This window comes from Pteropus medius, unplaced genomic scaffold, assembly GCF_902729225.1.
Source record: "Pteropus medius unplaced genomic scaffold, Ma_sr-lr_union100, whole genome shotgun sequence".
In the NCBI taxonomy this organism is placed as follows: domain Eukaryota; kingdom Metazoa; phylum Chordata; class Mammalia; order Chiroptera; family Pteropodidae; genus Pteropus; species Pteropus medius.
Genome location: NW_024351729.1, coordinates 23145624 through 23166597, shown reverse-complemented (window position 1 = coordinate 23166597; position 20974 = coordinate 23145624). Strand labels below are relative to the sequence as shown.

Sequence of the window (20974 nt, the reverse complement as noted above, 5' to 3'; positions counted from 1 at the left end):
TGGCCAGGGGCTCACTTCCTGGGGGTAAGCACTTTGCCCTTCTCTCCTGGAATTTCAGCCCACCTGAATGCACAGCCAACTCTGCTTTGCAGGAAACTTCTCCAGCCAGGTTCCGGGCTGTGCAGGTATAGACGCCGCCATCCTGGGCCCCCGTGCTGAGCACCACCAGGGAGCACTCTGCCTCCTCATACACGAAGCTCACGTGGCTGCTCTCGGTCAGCAGCACCTCATCCTACAGAGTTGGCTGTCACCTCCAGCCTGGGCCTGGCTTCGCCTCCACCTGGGACCTAGCTTCACCTCCATGCCAGAGACACCATCTCCCTCCTACCTCAGAGCCAGGAACCCCTCAGCCCCAGGGGCCTCGCTTCTCCCAGGACCCAGAATTGGCTCCACCCTTATCTCTCTCACTAATAGTCCTGCACCCCCCAATTTGTCCCCTGGTTCTTCAAACCCCCACCAGCATCTCCCAGCACCCTGGGTCCCACTTCCGTCTCCTAACTGCACTTTGGGCAACACCTTTGCTCTTCTGTCTGGGTTCCCCTTCTCCCAAAGCCAACGGGACCCCTCCCACATGCTCAGGAAACCCCTCCTCCCTCCTCCCAGGCTCCTGGCCAGCCCCAGGCTAGACTCCCCTGAGGCCTTCATCACCCTCTGACCTTGTACCACATGATGTCCGGCAGTGGTTTCCCCTCAACCACCACAGCAAACCGAGCAGTTTCCCCAGCCTCCACTTCCACGTCCTCCATGATGGACTCAAACCGGGGGGCCTCTGAAACACATAGGGTGGGAGTAGGGAAGGAAGGGGGACAGGATGTTGGAGTCACGAGGGCCTGCCTCCTCAGCCCCTCTCCAACCCCTCCCTCAGCCATTGGCTCATCAGACCCCACCCACCCACCTCCTAGAGCCCCAGCACCTCACCCACTGGGGTTCTCAAACGTGGCCCCTGGGCACACCAGAGTTCCTTGCCTGCACCAAGCGCTCTCCCTGTAAATCCATACGTGATGTTCTCCAAATCTTAGAAAACCTAAGCCAGAAGATGCAGGCTTGCTTTGTTTGACCTTCTCTGTTTATCTGCCAGCTTTCAAATTAGGAGATTTTCACACACAAAAGAAATCTGGCTTTCCTGCCGCTCTTGAAAAATCAGTACTGGCCAGCCTGAGCCTCTTCCCTCACTGCATTAATGGGCTGCTGAGGAGTGGCTCGATGCTGCCCCCTGTGGGTGATCGCTCTTCTGCACAGTTCCACCGAGGGCTCTGACTTTACAGTCCTGGGCCCTGCAGGGCGCTCCGCCTGTGACCCTGAATCAAGTGCACAATGGCAATGCCTCTGTCTTTAAGTTTTATCTCTGAATCTTATTTAAATATTTAAATGGAGATGGCAAGATAGGGTTCAATACCAATTCTCAGCTTAGTTCTCCCACGTGTGACTGTAATTATATTCTCTACAGATATCATGCGATGATGCTATTTCCTTATAAAGTGGCTTCTAATTCTCAAGATGGAATTAAATAAATATTACGAAGTGCTTTGCAGAGGAGCCGGTGACTTCCTGGTGCTCCCCTCCAGAGCATGTTTGAGGATCATGGCTTTTGGGGGAGTGGGAGTGATTGGGCCCTGAGGGAAGAGCAGGGGCACTGGGCAGGGACCACCATCCGCCACAGGTGCACAGCCTGGTTTTACACAGATAAAAGGGGAGGACTTCCTGAGAGTGGAAAAGATGCTACAGTGGGGCAGACGTGGAGTAAAGGAGCCATTCCGCTTGCCCTGCCTGGGGGTGGGGTGCGAGGCACAGTGGGTGAGGGTGTAGATCCAAGCCCCAGGCCTGTTCTAGCCCTGGCTGGCTGGGACACAGTTTCTCTCAGTCACAATCTGTGGCCCCACCCATCCACCATCCACTGCGGGACCAGGTGGCTTCCCCATCTCTTCCTCACACACCCTCCTCTTACTTATCTCTTCCACTGTAAAGACGCCTTCCCTCCCCTCTAGGAATCTGGTTTCTAGCCAGGGTGGGGGAGAGGGGGTTGGAGGCAGGCTCCATGAAGGTCAAAGGACTGGAAGGTTTCAAGTGAATTTCAACAATTTTTTAAAAAGCAACAGAGAATGCACATTTACCCATGATGAGCTTGCCTGTGCTAACTAAAATGTCACTTTCTTTACATTTGGTTGGAATTGAATCTACTCAGCAGGTAACACTGTTTGGCTGGCGCAGGTCCGAAGTTCTGAGTGGCAGTTACATAAGTCTAGACTTAATTAACAAACCGAAAAACAAGACAATGACTACTTAACGTATGCTAGGGGTTGAGCAACTACATCCTTGAAGGAGAAATTATAAAAAGGGTCCTCACTACAAAGGTTGGGAAGCTCTGCCCAACAGGCCGTGCAAAGAGCAGTCAGGATCCCCAGAGCTGAGAGTCTGGTGATAAGACGTGCTCACTTGGGCTTCTTTCTTTTGTAAATCAACTTGCTCTTGTTACATTCGAGGTACTATTTCCTGTCGTGTTTAACACAGGAGCGAAGAGTACCCTCTGGCTCTGGAGTTAGGCATCTGGGCTTGAATCCCAGCTCTTGTACTTATTGTGTGACCTTGGACCTGATACTTGGCACTCTCTGAGCCTCAGTTTCTGCATCTGTAAAATGGGGAGAGTAACTGACTTTCATCTCGCAGGGTTGATGTAAATATTAAATGAGGTAATACAGTAAGGTACTTAGCACTGAGCCTAGCACATATTGGTGCTCGATAAATAACTTATTAGTCCTATTACTGTTATTAGTAATACTGGTATTATTATGGCCATTAGATGGATAGGCCTGAGACGGGGGACCGCAGACTGGCAGGCAGGAGTGTGTCCGTAAGGATGTGAGGAGAGGGCTGTGGGCCTCAGAGGGAAGAGAGGAAAGGAGGCTCGCTATCACCCACCTGCCAGTGCCAGTGTGACTGAGCAGGCCTGCGTGCCGTGGCGGTTTCGGGCGGTGCAGGTGAGGGCCCCCATGTCCCGGCGGCTCACCCGGCAGATCCGAAGACAGTGCTGGTCGTCATCTGGCTGACTCAACTCATACACACCTGCCCGCGCCTCTAGCAGGGCCCCTCGGCAGCTAAGGGACACATGATATGGTGGTCACCCAGGATCCATCCACAGGGAGGTCAGGCCAGGATGGCCGGAGTTGGACTGCCACTTGCGGAAAGTGGGGCATGCAAAAACGGGCCCCACCTCCTCCAGACGACCTGGGCCTCCACATGGTTGAAGGTAACGGTGACAGTGGCAGGCTGTCCCTCCACCACATACACGAGGTCTGGCTTGTCCAGCACAGCAGGTGCTTCCTCCAGGGGCGGGCCTGGCAGGAGGAGAACACATGCGCTATGCTGGGCTTGACGCCAGATCCCTAGTACCTACCGCTCCTTTAATCCTCCCAGTCACCATGCGAGCTCCATTTTTACAGATGAGGAAGCTGAGGTTCAGAGAGGCTTAGCGATTTGTCTAGAGAACACAGCCAGAAAGTGGCAGAACTGGGACTGCACCCCCAGCTTGTCTGACTCCAGAGCCTCAGCCCCACCCATTGTGAGTACTGCTTTCAGGAGTGAGAAGCAAGCACTCTGACAGTCAAGGTCACGCTTGGCCATGCTGTTCCCATCACAGCTCTCATGTCCAGACCAGCCCCTGAGCCTCCATCATGGGGACCCAGTTTCCCAGTTAAGCAGCTCCAACCCCCGCCTCATAAGACCACCCAGGCTCACCGTGCTCCAGCAGTTGCACAGGCTCAGAGGGGGGCGAGGGTTTGCTGCTGCTCTTGATGGTGGCGCTGAGGACCCGGAAGATGTGGTGGACGCCCTTACGCAAGCCTGTGGCAGACCACCCAGGCTCCCGCAGGCCCGTGGCCAGAGCTGTCCACTGGTCCGAGCCCAGCACCTGGTGCTGCACAGTGTAGGTCAGGGCGTCCGGGTCTGGTAGGGAGGCAGCTGCTAGAGGTGGGCATTGCTGGGGTGCCCCCACCCCCTTTCAGCTGGCTCAGGACCCAGGAACTCATCATTAGTCTGCTCTGAGGACCGGCCTCAGTTTCTCATGTTGCTTCTGCCTGACCCCAGTATGCTCTTGCCCAACCACTAGCCTGGCCAGACTCAGAGCCAACAAGGTGCCAGGCATGGGGTCCAGTTATAGGCATGGAGGGAGCTTGACTTGTATCCCAATTCCCTGCTACTATCTGAGGTGGGGAAACTGAGGCACAGAGCAGGGAGAGATTATGGACAGGAAAAAAGAGCATATTCCCAGGATCATGACACAAGCACCCGATTCCTCTAAGAGGAGGAGAGAGGGATCCTGACCTGGAGCAAGGGCTTCACCTGCCATGGAGAGGAGACAGGCAAGGCAGCTCCCGGCCATGCCCCCAGCACTCCGTTTACTCCCATCACTCCCCATATGCTTCCCTGGGCCTTGCCCTCCCCTCTTGGCTCCCTTGGCACCCCTGACCGAGCCTGCCCTGTCCACACCCCCATCCCTTCCCACAGCCCTGCGCGGTCCTGACCCACCGATGGCCATGTCCAGACTCCTGGGGGGGTTCCATGTGAGGGTGATCATCCTCCCAGTCACAGCTACCACCTGCGGGGCACCGTCTGGGGGGCCTGGAACCACATCTGAAAGCCACAGGTCAAGCATCTGCTGGGTCCTTTAGGGCCCAATGGCTCTGTGGGATTGCCACGCCTCAGAGAAGTGGGCTGGGGGTGGGGGGCAGACACAGGGCTGGGGCAAGGCCGGATGGCTCCCCAGGGGACCAAAGGGAGGCAGCCTTCACCCAGCCCCTGGGTAGGCCAGAGGCTAGGCTGTGCATGCAATTGGCCAGTAAGGTGCCTGCCTCACCTGTGACATATAGGTGGGCATAGCAGGCCGCTTTGCCCAGCTTGTTGGCGATGACACTCTTGTAGACACCGGCATGCTGAAGTCCCACAGCAGGGAACACCAAGCGATGGACATCCCTGTCTGGGAGGGGGGAGGGACAGTGACACTGGGCCTGAGCTGGGATACTTTGTGGGGTGGGCCCATGCCACCCTGGACCTGGCCCGTCACTCCCAACCACTCAGGGAAGAGGCGAGGGGGAAAGGATGGGCCGACAAGCAGGAAGTGCGTCCATCGTGTGGCAAACCCTAGATCCAGGCTGCCAGGTCTACACCTGCAGCCCTGGCCCCTGTTGCTTGTTCCTTCTGTACTTCAGGCCCAGCAACTTCTTACTTTCCTCTCACACTGGTTCACCCTCTGCAGCCTGTTGACTGCCCCTCTTCTCCAAACCTCCTGGGCTGGGGGAGCGTGTCAAACCTCTGTGTCAACGTTCTGACAAAGCTTTGTTCCTAAGGCCCTTCCTTCAGTCCCCTCTTCTCGAACCCCATGGCCTCTGGAGGTCCCACTGCCAGCACAGACCCCACGAAACCCCTCCACCATGCAGCCCACACTCTGCCGATGGCACTGCCTGCTGTCTCGCGGCCTGGAAACTTTAAAGATACCTTCTGCATCTGGGGGCAGCCAAAGCCCTCATCCTAAATGCCCATCTGGCCATGCCTCCTGCTAGTCCTCCACATTTGGCTTGACCCTGACAAGCCAGCCACCAGAGTCCCAGCTCCAAGTCTTTGCTCAAAAACTTCCTCCTTTCTGGAACATTCTTCTCTTACTAATTCTCTCTTCTTCAAGATGCAGTTCAAGTGAGCACCAGCTTGGGAAGCCTTCTCTGCCATGCCTGGGGAGCCCCTCTTCACCCACATCCCTGATTCCCTCCTCAGGCCTTCCAGCAGAATCTGATGTCTTACATGTGGTAAGTACCAAATATGCTACATTATAAATCACAACGAGAGTTGTCTGGTCTGTGTCCAGACTATGCCAGCTACTTGACATGCATTTTTCCCCCATAATCCTTTCAACGACCCTGCAAAATTATCCTCATTTCACCAATGAGGTCAGAGACATTAATGGACTTGTCCAAGGTCATACAGCTCATAAAAATGCTATGGCCTGAACTTAGTTCCCTCTGAATCCAAAGCTCTTTTCCCTACACCGTGCTCCTTGAATGATGATAAGAGAGCCGTCTCCAACAGGGACGTGAAGGAAAAGAGGCCTGCACTATCCTCCTTCATGTCAGGACTGTCCCCAAACACCCCTCTCTTCTCTTAGTGGTTATCTCCACATGGGACAGTCACCTATTCATTTATCTCTGCTGATACTATTTATAAAGGAAGAGAAACCAAGGGCTGCCAGTGACCCCAGATATAGAAGAGACACTCAGATCCTGAGACACCCATCCAAGGCCTCAAGCAGATCGAGAGATTGGAACCTGTGGGCTGAGCAAAGATAGCCTCTGCGGGAGAGGGCTAAGAGGGTGCGGCGCGTCAGAGCCACGGTGGCGGCGCTGGAGATGTGTCACGGCGACAGGAGGCAATATGGTTAGGAGGTGGAAGCCAGAGTCAGATATCTGGTCCTTGCCTGCCTTTGAGCAAGTCCCTGTCTCTCTGTAAGCCTCAGTTTTCCCATCTGTAAATAGGAATAATAGTACTGGTCTCATAGGCTTGCGGTAAGGAAGATGAGATCACCCAGGCCCGGCCTTGAGCACTCAGAGCCTGGCACTCAAAAAGCAGGTGAGTTTTGTCACACTGCAGCTGTAAAAGGAGGTCATCACAGGGCACAAGGTGGCACTGTCTGATGGAGGATAGGGAGAACTTCCCACAGGAGACTCGGATTCCTTCAAGGATGGAAGTGAGATACTCCCATGACACACACCCTAGACTGAGAGGACACAGTCCCGAATACATTCCTCTATATGTTCCTCCGGCTCTTTCTTTATTCACTATTTGTTAGCGACGATAGCCAAGCATCCTTTCGGTGCCAGACATTGCCCACCCCGGCCTTTTCACTGAAGGATGACAAGGATGACAAAGGTGGCAAAAACAACAATAGCAATAATCATAAGGCTTAATATATACTGACCACTTGCTACTGGCCAGTCCCTGCTCTAAGTGCTTTATATGTATTCCCTAATTTAATTATCAGAATGAGCCTACTATAGATGAAGAAACTGAGGCACAGAGGAGCTCTGTAACTTGCTCACGGTCGACAGCAGGGTATACTGCCTGTCCAGTGAGTGTCAACAGAGCCACTGAGGCCAGAGTGGTGACTCAGCAGATGGGTGCTGTGTGGGCTTGAGGAGGAGACAATGAGCTCATAGCCCCTTTGGGCTCCCCTCTCCCAGGCACCCCCACCGTTGACCAGGCTAGAAAAGGAAGGCCCAAGAGTGGGGGGAAGGGAGGGCACAGCAAGCAAAGAGGGTGCTGGAGAGGACACTGCCTAGGGTCCCTTCCCAGACACATACACTGCGTCATGCGCCGGTCATCGCTGCTCTGGATCCGGTGGCCATTGTGGAACCAGCTGATGGTCGGGTAGGGCAGGCCAGTCACCTGGCACTCCAGCATGGCCTCCTTGGCCAGTCCCACCTCCAGGTCCTGCAGTGGCCGCAGGAAGTCGGGCATGGACAGCCGCTCCAGCTCACCCTGCTCCGGCTCCTCAGGGATAGATGGCATCTTCTCCAGCTTCGAGCTGTAAAAACCACATGGCTAACCAGAGTCCCAGAGCCGCACCTCCCACCACAGGGCTGAGGCCCCACGGAGGCAGCCCCGGCAGCACCGGGGCCCCCAGGTGGTACCTGGGCCCAGTGGCAGCCGTCCGAGGCTCCTCTACATAGAGCTGGGCAGAGCAGTGGGCCTGGCCGTGGGTGTTGGCGGCACTGACCGCGTAGAGCCCCTCGTCCTCACTGCCCACGTGGGCAATGTGCAGTGAGTTCAGACCGCCATCCTGCCGTAGCCGCACATTCTCACTCTCCTCCACGGTGTGGCCTGGGAGGGACAGGGGGACACGGACAGAGCAGACTCAGCAAGGGGCCCCGCTCTCTGGCCTCTGGGAGGCCCCCAACGTCTGCAGGGTGGAGGGCCATACCAAAATGAGTCCAGGTCACAGAGGGGGGCGGGGTGCCACTGATCTTGCAGTCGAAGCGGGCCGCGCGGCCTTCCAGCACCTCCACATCCTCCAGCAGCCGTGTGAACAGCGGGGCCAGTGAAGGCCGCACAGTCAGCCGGGCGCTGCAGGTCAGCTCATCTGGGGAGAGGGATCAGCACTGGGGCAAGAAAGGTCATGGCACTCCAGGCACCCCAACCTGCAGGCCCTGCCCTCATGCTGGGCGGAAAAGGGGAGCTAGGCCAGGAGCTGGAGCCAGGACAGAGCCCAGCAAGGTCCCTGGGCACCGTAGCGAGACAGTGGGCAAGCTCCAAAGACTGGGCCTTCTCAGGAATACGGAGGTCCGCAAGGATGGCAGCAGGCTGCCACGTTGGCTAGGGAGACGATGGGTGTCCAGGGCCCCATCCTGGCTCTCTCCTCTTCACCTCACTTTGCATACCCAGGATGATGCTCAGCTCAACTCGAAGGGAAGGGCCTAGAAGCCAAGCCCCTTCCTTCCCCCACATCCCTTTCTCCTACTTTTTAAATTCTCCTCTGTGCCCGTGCTCCCTCCCACACCCCCTAGACCCAGAGCAGATGCACCTTTACCCCCCTCTACCACCCACAGAGAATCTTCTGGGAGCAGTAACAGCCCCTTACGCAGACCTGGTCCTTTCTAGCTTACAAAGCCCCTCCAGTGCCATTTGAGGTGCTCATCACCAAAACCTGGTGAGGCATTGTCTCCACTCTTTAAATGAGGACAGGGACCAGGTCAGAGATGTCATTAATAATAATAATGGCTGACATTTATTAGGTGGCACCCTTCGCCATGCGGTGTGCTTTGTCTTTACATTCATTATCTCATTAATCCTGCTGATTCCCTACAAGCTAGGCATTATTATGATCCCTTTTTACAGATGAATAGTCTAAGCTCAGAGAGATGAAATAACTTGTCTAAAGTCACATGGCTGGTACATAGCAGGGCAAGAATTGGAACCCACATCCAGGTTTGTCTGCCACACCTCAGCAGACAGGCTCCTAACAGGAACAACAGCTAACACTGGCATAGAAGGGCTTTTGTGCCAGGTGCTGCTTCAAGAGCTGATTTTACCCAGGCAGGTGCGCCACACCATCTCCCACCCACTGCTCTTCCCCCAGGAGATGAGCCTATCTTATTCCGCACCCAGCTCCTTCACCCCCAGCCCTCTCCCTCCAGTTCTTGGATACCCATGGCTGCCCTAGGGCCCGAGTGGACGGTTACCTTTGGCCGTACTGAGCTTGCACGTGTAGACGCCACTGTCGTCCTCATGCACAGAGGTGAGCAGCAGCTTGCATTTCCGGCCATCGAAATGCATCTTGCATTTGAGCAGCGCGGGCTGCAGCAGGCGGCCGCGGCACAGCCAGTCCACCTCCACGTCGGCAGGACCCGCCACCAGGCACTCAAACAGCGCCATCTCCCCGGCCCCTACGTCCACGTCCTGCAGTGGGGCCAGCACGGCCAGGGACCGGCTTTCAGGGTGTGCTGGGAGAAGCGGCCATGGGGGGCACGCATGGAGCAGAGACACACGGGGCGAGGGAGACACACACACGCACACACAGAGGGACAGACAGACACAGAGAGAGAGATGCATTTTGTTCCTCTGGAGACAGGGAAAGCCCGCCCACCTAGCCATCCAGGATAGCAAAGAGGTCCCAGGCCTGGCTTCAGGATGGCAACCCAATCTGGGCCAGGGATGGGTAATTCAGGGGAAGTGGAAGGAATCAAGGACAGGGAGACTGAGAGCCATATAGGGGCAGAGGCAGTGGGAAAAAAAAAAAAAAACACAGTACACCAGCTGGGTACAAACTGGACTTTATTTGAGCTAAGAAACAGGTATTTCTGAGTATCTCTACGCCCACTGCAGCAGGACCCCACTGCTGCACCAAGTCTGGCTAACTCCCTTAATCCCAGACAGAGCTTCCCTGGCCCTGACAGTGAACGAGGGAGCCCCACATGGGCCCGAAACCTGCTATGGCCAGGACTCTGCCAGGCCTCATTAGCGCAAGACCCAGGGGCCTCTGGCTTTTAGTCTCTTGTGAAATAGGGTGTTGTGCCATTTGAAACCTGTTTCTGGAATGGTCAGTGCCCCGTCCCCCTTTATGAGCCCCTTGTCAACAACCTCCTGCCCCTCTGGGCCCCTCCAGTCTATGAATGACATGACCTGTATCTCCCCCTTTGCCTCACCGCTTGCCAGCTTGGAGGCATCCTTCCCTGACTGTCACAGACACACAGACAGACAAACAGAGAGACAGACAGGGCCTGTAGCAGCGGTAGCACATGCGCTCGCTGGGTGCTCCCCTGTGGGGAGAGTCTGGGGGGGGGTCTTGATACCCCTCATGGCCACCCCTTCTTGGCACTCAGTCCATGTGGGGGCTCCCAGCCTGCCCAGCCATATGTCCACTTGGGGAAGGAGGGTCCGCAGGGGCCCATGGCTATTCCAGGATGCTGCACGGGGAAGGAAGGGGAGGGGAGGGGAGGCTGGAACAGGGTCCAGGCCGGCAGGGTCTGTGGGCAGGAGGCAGTGAAACACAGCGAGGTCCGAGAGGTGCCTGAGACAGGGGCGCGGCTCGGAGGGTAGCGGGGGGAGCGCAGGTGGCCCCGAGCTCACTCGCCTGTGTACAGACAAAAACCTCAGTCAGCAAGCGGCAGGTTAGTGCAGCACACGCACACGCACGCACACGCACGCAGACCTGGCTAGGACCCCCCTGCATGGACAGCTGCCTCTGAAACTGCCCGAGAGGCACTGCAACAATGTCTGGCTCCCCTGTGAGCAGCCCTGGGACGGGGGGTAGGCAGCCGACCAGAGGCCAGGTCTCTGGGATTCCTGGGCAGGTAGAGGCCCTCGGCAACCAGGAAGGAGGCATTCGCAGGCATCAGGAGCACCCCAAAGCCTGGGAGATGTTGGGAGGAATCCCAAAGAGAAAAAAGCACTGAGACTTGGGTTAACACAGAGAAGCAAGGCAGAGCCAGACCCTAGAGGGGTAGGAGCAGGCCAGGCAATGGGGACTGCGTTGTGATTGGTGGGTGGGAGAAGGGAGGTGGTTACTGAAGAATTGAGAGACTGAGGAGCTGGCGACCCCAGGAACAGGAGGCACAGGGCCAGGTAACCGAGGCAGGCAGGGCTCAGCAGAGGTGCCCATGACTGTTAGGGTCCAGGCTCCAGCAGGGGTCTGGGGGAATCCTGGAAGCTCTCAAAGCTGGCCTCTGCCAGGAAGGGAGGGATGATGGCTGAGTGTGGAGCTGAGGAGGAGGTCCCAGCTCTGAACTGCCCCCAAGGAAAGGGATATGGAAGGAGAGGCAAACGCCCAGCCCTTGGCAGGAAAAGCACCAGCCCCTGAGGGCAGGCAGCCTGGCTAGGGAGGCCATCCCCATGGCCTGAAAGGCCCCCTGCCCTTGTGCTTCGACTTTAGGACCCAACCCTCCTCACATTTCACAGCTCTGCTTACCCAGGCACGCCTGGGGTCTCCGTGATGCTCCATGCCTAAGTCACCCCAAGGGCCCCTCCGGACGGGTCCAACTATCAGACTCTCCCCACTGCCACCCCCCAACCACAATAGCTCTGCACAGCAATGGGGTGGGTAGGAGGCCAAAGGGCAAAGGGAACAAGGGAGTGGATGCGAGGGAGAGGTCTGGGAAGGGCAGGGTGACAGAGGCTTAGAAGAGTGTGGGGAGAGGACGATCAGCAGCAGGAAGCAAGGTCTCTGGCTGGCATCGGGCAGTCACGATTGAGCATGGGGAAGGCAGCACTGTGTAGTAAGCTGAGGACTGAGCAATTTGCTGTGTGGCTTTGGGCAAGTCATTTCCCCTCCCTAGGCCTCAGTTTACTCGTCTATAGTATAAGCAGCTAAACTTGGGGATCTCTAAGGCCCTTTCAGTTATGGCATCCTGTAACAGGTTGTGTGGAAGTTGATAACTGGGCAGGAACACAGCCAGGGCCAGGTTGGGGAGTTCATGGGAAGTGTGAGGTACTCACCTCGGACCTCCAGGCGGGCCTCACACTGCCGAGCGCCATACTCGTTAACCGCTTTGCAAGTGTAGAAGCCAGCATCGCCGCGCTCAGCAGCCAGGATCCGAAGCCGGCACAGCCCACCCTCTGCCTCCTCCGCGAAGCGCCGCTGGTCGGGACGCACGGGCTGGCGGTTTCTCAGCCTGTCGGAGGGGCAAGGACTCAGGCCCAGGGCCCAGGGTCTTTCCCTGAACATGCAGGGAAATGGGGGTACAGAGCCAAGCAGGCCTCTCCTCCCCCCACCCCCCGCCCATCACCTGTCCCCTCCCCAGATCTGTCCTACTGACCGCAGGCACCCCCTAATTACAGGGTTAGGTCTTCATCCTGACTCTGCCATCCCGCTTCTGCCAGGAACTTCCAGACCATGTCTGCCCACCTGGAGCTCTACTTTCTAGGAACTTAGCTGCACTTAGAGTAGTGCCATGCTATTCAGCTCTTAATAGCTCTTAAATTTCCCCATGTCTTATTTTTACTTATTTGTAATGAACAGCAGCTTTTCCACTTCCCAAAAGGGATATGAAATAACTAAAAATTTTAAGATATTGCATTGGGGATAAGACAATTAAAATTGAACTCTAGAACCCAAACCAATAATAAACGAAGTGAACTAATCAAAGCTCCAGGCACTTGAGATGTAGCACTGCAGATGAGGCCTGCATCTAACCCTGGGCTCGGGCAGCTCAGAAACAAATGGTTCGGTTGGGGCCTAGCACAGGGCTGGGTGTAGGGCAGGCCTCAAAAATCACGCTGTCGTCAACAGACGGGGGTGAAGATGGGCAGCCTTCTTCAGGAGTGAGATGGTTCCAGGCCATTCATCCCAAGTGAACAGACAGGAGATCGTTTGTTACCCAGACCCCGCCCCAGAGCGGGAAGCCCCTAATGGGTCCTGAACCATAGGCAGGGATGTGGTACTCTGCAGATCCTGGGGGAGTCCACAAAAGACCCACTCCCCTCCACTCAGAGCCAGGCCTCACAGCCCAGCCTGGAGCGGGGGGAGCTGGCAGGTGGTAGTCAGTGGCTGCTACTCACCAGGACACCACCGGCTTGGGCTCCCCCTGCACACGGATGCTCATGGTGACATCTTGGCCTTCTCTTACTGACTGGTCCATAAGTGAGACCTGAAGGGGAACCCCAAAGTGTCAGGGGAGATAGCCAGGGCCCAGCTTTGGCTCCTGGGGGCTGGGGGATCTGGGGCAGAGGCCTCTTCCATCCCAGTATGACTGAGGCTGGCTCTGGGTAAGAGGGATTAATGGGGCTGGGCTTTAGGCCATGCTGGAGCCTGGTGTGGCCCTAAGAACAAAGGGCCACATGACAGAATGGGGGTGCACAGAGGGTAGGGGCTAGGGCTGTCCTCAGGGACCTGACCTTAAAGGTGGGGGGTGCCTTGGAGCCAGTGTCAGAAGCCTGGTGGTTCTGGCTGGGACTGAGCTTCATGGTGGGGGTTCGGGGCCAGGTCTCCCCAGGCTCTGGAAATTCCTCTGGGGGGCTCAGGTACTCCTCGTCAGAGGTGATGGGGCTGCTGAAAGGGGATGTGGACCCACCTAGAGGAGAGACAGAAGAGAGACAGTGGCACAGGGCAAGATGCTGCAGGAGGAAGCGGGCAGAGAGACTGAGAGAGCTAGATGGATCAGCCTAGGGCTCAAGGACCTGATAAGGTCTGGAACTCACAGAATCCAGGAGCTGAGGTAGCTCACTTCACTTCCCAGGGCTCCCACTTGCTTGTTGTGTGACCTTGCCAGATGTTTCCTGTCCCTGGGCCCCTAAATCCTGCTCTGCCACAGACTCTCCCAAGACTGACCCTGCCGATCCTCCTGAGTGGGGGCACCATAGGAAATGGCCTGCGACCAAGAATTCGGGCAGCAGAGGGGCCGCTCCTGGGCCTTGTGGGAGACTTGGAATTCCACTGGAGCCAGGAACCCACGTTCCTGGCACTGAATCACAGGCTCCTAATGCAGGTGGTTCATGTTTCTGGACCCCAGAGAGGCACAGCCAGGACACCCATTCCTTGGGTGAGCTGGGCCTGCTGCAGGGGAACACACACCTCAGACAAGCCCCATCCCGACCTCAGTGCCAGGACCAATGAGGTGGCACTATCCAGCCTGCCCTTCCCCCTCTCCCTTCTCAGCTTCCTGCCCCAGATACCCCAGGGGCACCTGTTGGCCCCAGCCCTAGACCATGAACCCTAAAACTCTCAAGAGATGGGAAAGCAGTTTGAGTCATCCGCAGAGAAAGGCAGCCCAGCCTGAGGAAGAGAAGGGGGCACCAGTATGGCTTTGGGGGAGGGGTGTCCCCAGGGCCCTGACGCCCTCCCTTGCAACTGGCCAGGGGCCCAGCCTCACTGAACTGGCTCCTAGCCGATTGCCAAATACAGACATGAATCCACCACAGCCCCCTGGCCCCTCCTCCCAGTTCTCCCACCCCAAGCCCCTCTGGCCCGGCCCCCCACAGGGTTGCACCCCAACTCACCTTGAGACTCTGCACATGGACCCCAGCCTGCGCCTGTCCCGAAGGCTCTGCCCTGGCACCAGGCCCTCCTGCTGCCTGCCCACTACCCACCCCGCCCGGCTCCCCAGGGAGCAGGAGCCCAGCCTCCCAGCCCCACTCACTCACTGACCCTGCTTAGGCTCTGCAGAGGCCCTGGGGGAGGGGAAGGAGCCTGAGGAGGGGAAGGAGGAGGTGGGGGCTGGCCTAGTGGGGACAGGCTGGGTGGCAGGCAGGCAGCTGGCTGGGAAGGTGGTGCCTGCTGAGACCACAAGCAGCCTGGGCCTGGAGTGGAGGCGGGGGGAGAGGGGAGGGACAGAGCCCAGCCTGGCTGTATTTAGCCACCCTGCTCATTCCCAAGCAGCAGGATCTGCCTTTTCTCCCCTTACAGCTTCTGGACCCTGACAAGCACAAAACTCCCTCAGTGGCACCTCCATTCAAAGTGCTGGGGCCTCAGTCCCCAGGGGAAGATGGGGGAGGCACTGAAGCATCCAAGACACTTGCACTGACCCATTCCTTCTAACATGCGCACCAGAGAAGGTACAGATGGCAAATGGCCCCAAGGATGCCCCTTGCTCTGACCAAACTATCAAGATCCCTAACAAGCCTCAAATACCACAGAGCCAAGCCACGCTCTATTTCTTCTGGTGCTGAGAACTAGAGAACTGTCAGGACCTTTAGCCTCCTTCCTAGAGAAGCCCCCCTTAACCCGAGGAGGCCCAGAATCCCATCTCTGCCTCCTCATCCTGCCATGGCAGGTTTGGCCCAGCAGCCACCCCAGGGCATTGGGCCTTTGCCCAATACTCTCCCTACACTCGTTACCAGTTGGCAATTGTTCCTCACCCCGTCAGCCCCACCAGGGCCAACAGTCAGGATGCGGCGGCTGCTTCCCCCAATGACCCCTCACAATTAGCACCCATCTGTATTTGGATTGGAGAAGGGGCTTGGAGACAGAGCAGGAAAGTAGGGGAGCTGTACAGAGGTCACATGTCCTTCTCCCTCCTCCTATCACCCCTGCCCAGGGCCACATTCCCAAGCTATGACCTGTGTTTCCCAGCATTGCCAGAGAAGAAGGAGGGGGGAGGGACTGGCAGAGGAGGGGGACCCACCATTCAGGCTGGCTGTCTTGAGGTGGGGGTGGGGAAGGAAGTCAGAATGGCAATTGGTGAGCATGTGCTCACAGCTTGGCAACTAGCTGATGCTGAGATCACAGGCATGGCCTCTGGAGGTGTGTGCCTCCTCCCTTCTATGGAGCCTGGTGACCTCCAGGGTCACCTCCAGGTTGGACAGCGCTAAGGCTACTCACACAGCCCAGGGAAAGACAGCAGAGATCAAAGCAGATGGGCAAAGTTTGCAGGGAGCCTCAGAGACCCCTAGTGGTGGCTCACGGAACAGCACCCTGAGGACATCCAGTGACCCAGCAAATCAGGGTCCTCAAGAGAGGGGCCTGTCAGAGCAGCCTAGGCAGGAGGCTCAGGATACATGGGAGGCAGAACTAGGCCTCTTCGAAACAAGGCCATGGTCCCCATCTCTCTGTACCCCCAAAACTGTGTGGACAAAGAGGCTGATCAGGGGTCTCTGTCTCCGGGGCCCAGAGCCTCCAGGGTTCCACCAGGCTCTGGTGCCACCCCACTTTTATCCCAGCCCTGCTCCACCCATAAACCCAGCTCTCACTGTGGGAAACATAGTTACATCAGCAAGGGAGAGGGGAGCAGGTGCGCCCCAAACCTAAGATGCACATATGTCCACCATGTAGGTGCTGCTCCCACACAACCCGCCACCCAAACATGCTGATTCTGCACACGTGTCTGGTTCTTCAACACTGCTCTCAGGTCAGACTCACTTGATGAAAATATTGGCATTGGGAGCCCTCCCTCCCCAGATGAGTACGTCCAGCTCGATACCAGTCCCAATACCCCCTGAGGTATCCTCACAATAGATACAGTCACAACTACGTACATGAAAGGCATCATACAAGGCCCTCTACGTCAAGGCTTCTCAGAATGGTCCTTGAAACACCCACATCAGGACCACCTGGGAGCCTGTTTAACCTAGAAATTCCTGGGCCTTACTCTCACATAGAAAAAGGTAATTTCCTAAAACAGAGGTCAGGAAACTGCATTTTAAAAAAAGCATCCAGGTGATTCTTATGCACATGAAAGTTTAGGGACCCCCATAATCCTCATGGGAGGAGGATAACCCTAAGAGGTGATATCACTGAGTTCCATCTCACTCAGCTACCAAACTTCAGGGCAGGGCTCTGAACCTCGGAGGTCTGACTCTATAGCCCATGTGCTTCCCAGTGTACCACCTGGCCTCCTACCTGGAGTGAGGTCCCTAACTCTATAGCAGTGGTTCTCAAAGTGCACCAGAATCACCTGGAAGGCTCCTTCCTTAAACCACAGATCACTGGGCCCCAACTGAGTTTCCGATCCAGTAGATCTGGGATGGGGCCAATAATGTGCATCTCTAACACGTTCCCAAAGTGATGCCAATGCTCCTAGTCTGCAGACCACACTTTGAGGACGACTGCTCTATGATCTCCTCTGTCTCCCAACCTCTGCTCTTAGGCAGACGCTCGTTACCCTTTGCAGATGTGTGTCTCGCCCAGCCTCTGTTACCCAGGCCATTCCAGGAGCTTGCAAAGTCATGGAAAACACTACCTTGCACATAGTCCCCGAGATGCACACAGCCCCCAGCTGTCCAGGAGGGCCTCCAGGTATGGCTGCAAGGGCTAAGAGTAGTCAAAACACGGTCATAACTGCAGGGGACCTCTGGCTGATAGGTATGACAAACCAGATACCCATACAACTATAACAGCAAGCAGAAATAAGGTGGCAGGAGGGACAGATAAAGGCCACAGGAAGACAGAGAACAGGACATTACTTTTGGTTCAAGGAAGCAAGGGGAACTGAGGGAAGTGGTGGTATTAGAATTTAGAGATTGGTTTAAGCAGGGAAATGCATTCCTGCAGAGGAAACCACATGAGCAAATGTTCAGAGGCAGAAAACGTGAGAAAACTGTAGTTCAACCCTCTGGTTACAGAGCTGGGTAAAGAAAAAAGAAATGGGACATGACGATGTTCAAGCACGTCCCTCCCACTGCCTCAGCGGCCTGCAGCCAGCCTTCAGGTCCAGATGGTGGAGGCCAGCTTCAGGAGTGTGGCCTTCCTCAGCCCCTTGAGGTGTCTGAGGAAGGGAGAAATGTGCTGGAGGTTAAGAGCCTTGTATGTGGCCTGGCCATTCACGGCCCACTCTCCACGTTCACTGTCACAGTAGGTTCCTCCAGAGGCGATTTCTTTAAATGTCTACTATAATAATCCCACCACGGAAGTGAGGGAAAAGGAGGACACACGCCAGTCTGTAGGTGGGAATTTCCACGGGTGTGGTCATGGGTATCTCCCCTTGGAGAAGAAAGAAGCCGTGTGGCATTCCAAGATCCCCTCCATAGGCAGCCACTGCCTTCACAAGTGAGAACTTGCTGGGACCGGGGCCAGGGCCAGGAGAAGAGGGGAGCAGACAGTGGTGCTATAATTTCCTTCCTTTCCTTTTATATTCATGACCCCCCAAAACCACCTCTTATCTGTAGTGATGGTGTGGGACCAGAATGAGCTTTGATAAGCTATATCCTCTGGCCCAAATGTCCTTAGCTAAATATTCGGCCTGACAGAGCCTCACAAATCTTACCGAGGAAGCAGCCCAGGAGTTATATTGATCCTTGCTGTACAGATGAGAACATGGTGGCCAGCTAAGGTAAAGTAAAGAGGCCTGGGTCTCGGCTGGAAAATGCTAGAACCTTGGGCTCAAATATATGAAACTTGTGCTTGAGCGGAGGACTGAAGATCGTAAGATGGAGGCCCCGAGTACCACAGCCATGGTGGAGGGGGACTCAGGAGAGGAAGGAGAGAAAACCCCCAGTATGACCCACCCACAGAAGGCATTGTTAGTCTCTGTGAGCTCATGAGCACAATTCTACCTGAACCCTGAACTTCAGATTAGTGGAAAGCGGGCAGTATGGTGCAGTGGTTAGGACTATAGTCTTGGAAGACCCCAGGACAGGGCTTCAAATCACGATCCAGCCTCCCATTGGCCCCATGTTTGTAGAGCTGAGGCCCCCAACAGGGTAACCACTAGCCACTGAGACTATTTAAATGAAATCGATTAAAAGAAAATGAAAAATTCAGCTCTTCAGTCACACTAACCACATTTCAAGTGCTCATTAGCCATATGTGACTAGTAGCTACCCTATTGGACCATGCACACAGAGAATATTTTTATCATCATAGAAAGTTCTATTGATTGACGCTACGCTATAGCAATTTGCTAAAGCTTTCCAAGTCTCGGTTTTCTCATCCGTAACATGGGCATAATAATAGGACCTATCCCACAGGGTGGATTAAATGTGAAAACTCAATCACCACAAGACCTGGTACATACAAAGTGCTCAGGAAATGCTAACTAGTCATGTTATTTTCATCTGCTCTAAGTTTATTTGCCTCACAGGTGAGTGTCGCTATCATCCTACATTATCGTTGCTTATAACATTCCTAGGCAGATTATAGATGCTCGGTAAAGATGCTAGCTTTGTCCTAGCTCTGTGGCACTTTACGCTCCACATTTCCATCTTCCCATCTGTAAACTGAGAATGTCACGTCCCTCCCAGGGATACACATTTGACCTGGAACAATGAGAGTTTGAACTGCAAGGGTCCATTTATACACAGATTTTTTTCCCCCAATCATCTACACGGTTCGAACCCGTGTTATACAAAGGTCAATGGTGTGGTGTAGCTCAAGTTAGGAAAAAGATGTGAAAAGGTTTGGAAAAAAGTATATGGCACTCTTCAAATACACGAAACTATTTAGAGAGATGCAGCACTTGGCATCCAGTCGGTACTCAATAAATGCCTGTGTGATGGATGCAAGCAACTGTGAAAATGCTTAGCTCCAGTGAAACGCACTTCTCACCCCCCAACTCTGCTTCCACCCCAACACACACACACCCTTTGGGAGCCCCCACTGTGGTCTCAGCAGAGTTATTCAGTGGGGTGTGGCGGGGTGGGAGGAATCCAGGGCTGATAAGGACAGACTCTGCCCCCTAAACCACAGCATCGGGTAACTGCATCCTCCAGTTATCGATTCCCTGTCCCAGTGGTTCCCAATCGGGCAGACCCTGTTGAGGTGAGCACCCCAAGACAGTACTGGGCAGCCAGCCCTGGTTACCCAAAGCGGGGGTGAGAAGCAAGAAAATGAGTTGGTTCCATAAGGCCTCTTCCCACTAGATACCACACACTCCTTCCTCAACCTACTCCTACCCCACCCATAGCCACACGACTGGGCACCCTTCCCTAGCCCCACCCCTTCATTCCCTACAAACTCCAGGCCTGGGACCCTAGCCCTTGCCAAAAGTCTGTGCCACTCATTGGTTCCACCCACTTCTACTGCTCTCCGGGACCACTGGCCCCCATCCAGCTGCTCTGGACCAAACAGTGCCTTGTACGGTAAGAAAGTCTGCTTCCACCAGGAGAGCTGAGTCTGGACCCACGTGCCTGCCCCTCAAGCCCTGTGGCCCTGGAGTCAGCTTGACTTTCTGGGGCTGTTCTCTGGCTGTAAACCGTGGTGCAATTGACTGATGAGATGCAGCCTTTCTCGCTTCCCAGGGTGGAGAAGGCAGAGATTGCTGTGACAGGCTGAGGACCCAGGGGCTGGGAAATATGGAGGAGCTGGGAGCTGCAGGCCTGGCAGGGGTGGGAAGGAGGCCCCAAGACATAGTTTAAAGAAAAGGCAGAAAAAGAAAAGGCAGCTTCCCGAAGCTTCGTGGAAACCCGAGCTCCTGTACAAGCCGCGCAACGCTAGCAGCTAACATTTGTCTATAGCTTTACAGTTCATAAAGCTCGTTCACACATTTACTTTCTTTCGTGAGAACAGTATAATTATCTCTGGTTTACAAATGAGGAAACTGAAACGTAGCGAGCTTTAGCGGGCGAAGACAGAAGTCCCAGTCAAGTGCTGACAGCTGCCTTGCCCCAAGCCTCCTTCCCAACCTTAAAAGGCTCCCAAATGGCCCCGAGCCAGTATCGGGGTACCTCCCCATCCTACCCTACCACCCCTCCCTGCCCCTCGCCAAATCTCGGTCCAAGCCAGGTATGACCGGAGTACTGGAGCCGGCCTGGGCCCCCTAAGGGGAGCTGGGAGCTGAGTCAGAAGCCCGATCCCAGAGGTGATGGAAGGGCTGAAGCATGCAGTGGAGGCATGGGTATGATTCAGCGAGGTGGGAGGGGTGAGGAGAAGAAAAGATCCTAAAACCCAGGCTCCTGGGAATGGCTGTAAGCTAAGGAGGATAAAGACCTGCCCTTTCACAAAGCCAGACAGGTGCAACCAAAAGGATCTAACGCAGGACAGGCACTCGGGTCAGATCACCAAGAACTCTAATCATGAAGGCGCTAAGGCCCTGAACCACAGCAAGACAGGCTCTGTAATCTTGCCTTAGAC

At 55.5% G+C, this 20974-nt stretch overlaps 1 protein-coding gene across 1 annotated transcript in view; it reads right to left on the bottom strand.

The window, feature by feature from the left end:
• Positions 1–20974, bottom strand: part of LOC120587690 (striated muscle preferentially expressed protein kinase-like) — a 47734-nt gene that overhangs the window by 16086 nt on the left and 10674 nt on the right. The window contains 14 exon segments of the mRNA XM_039844858.1: positions 64–232; positions 657–769; positions 2917–3092; positions 3209–3332; positions 3733–3939; positions 4522–4626; positions 4850–4969; positions 7341–7564; positions 7671–7860; positions 7961–8119; positions 9219–9479; positions 11971–12146; positions 13033–13121; positions 13369–13544. Of these exon segments, the coding sequence (XP_039700792.1) occupies positions 64–232; positions 657–769; positions 2917–3092; positions 3209–3332; positions 3733–3939; positions 4522–4626; positions 4850–4969; positions 7341–7564; positions 7671–7860; positions 7961–8119; positions 9219–9479; positions 11971–12146; positions 13033–13121; positions 13369–13544 (2289 nt within the window).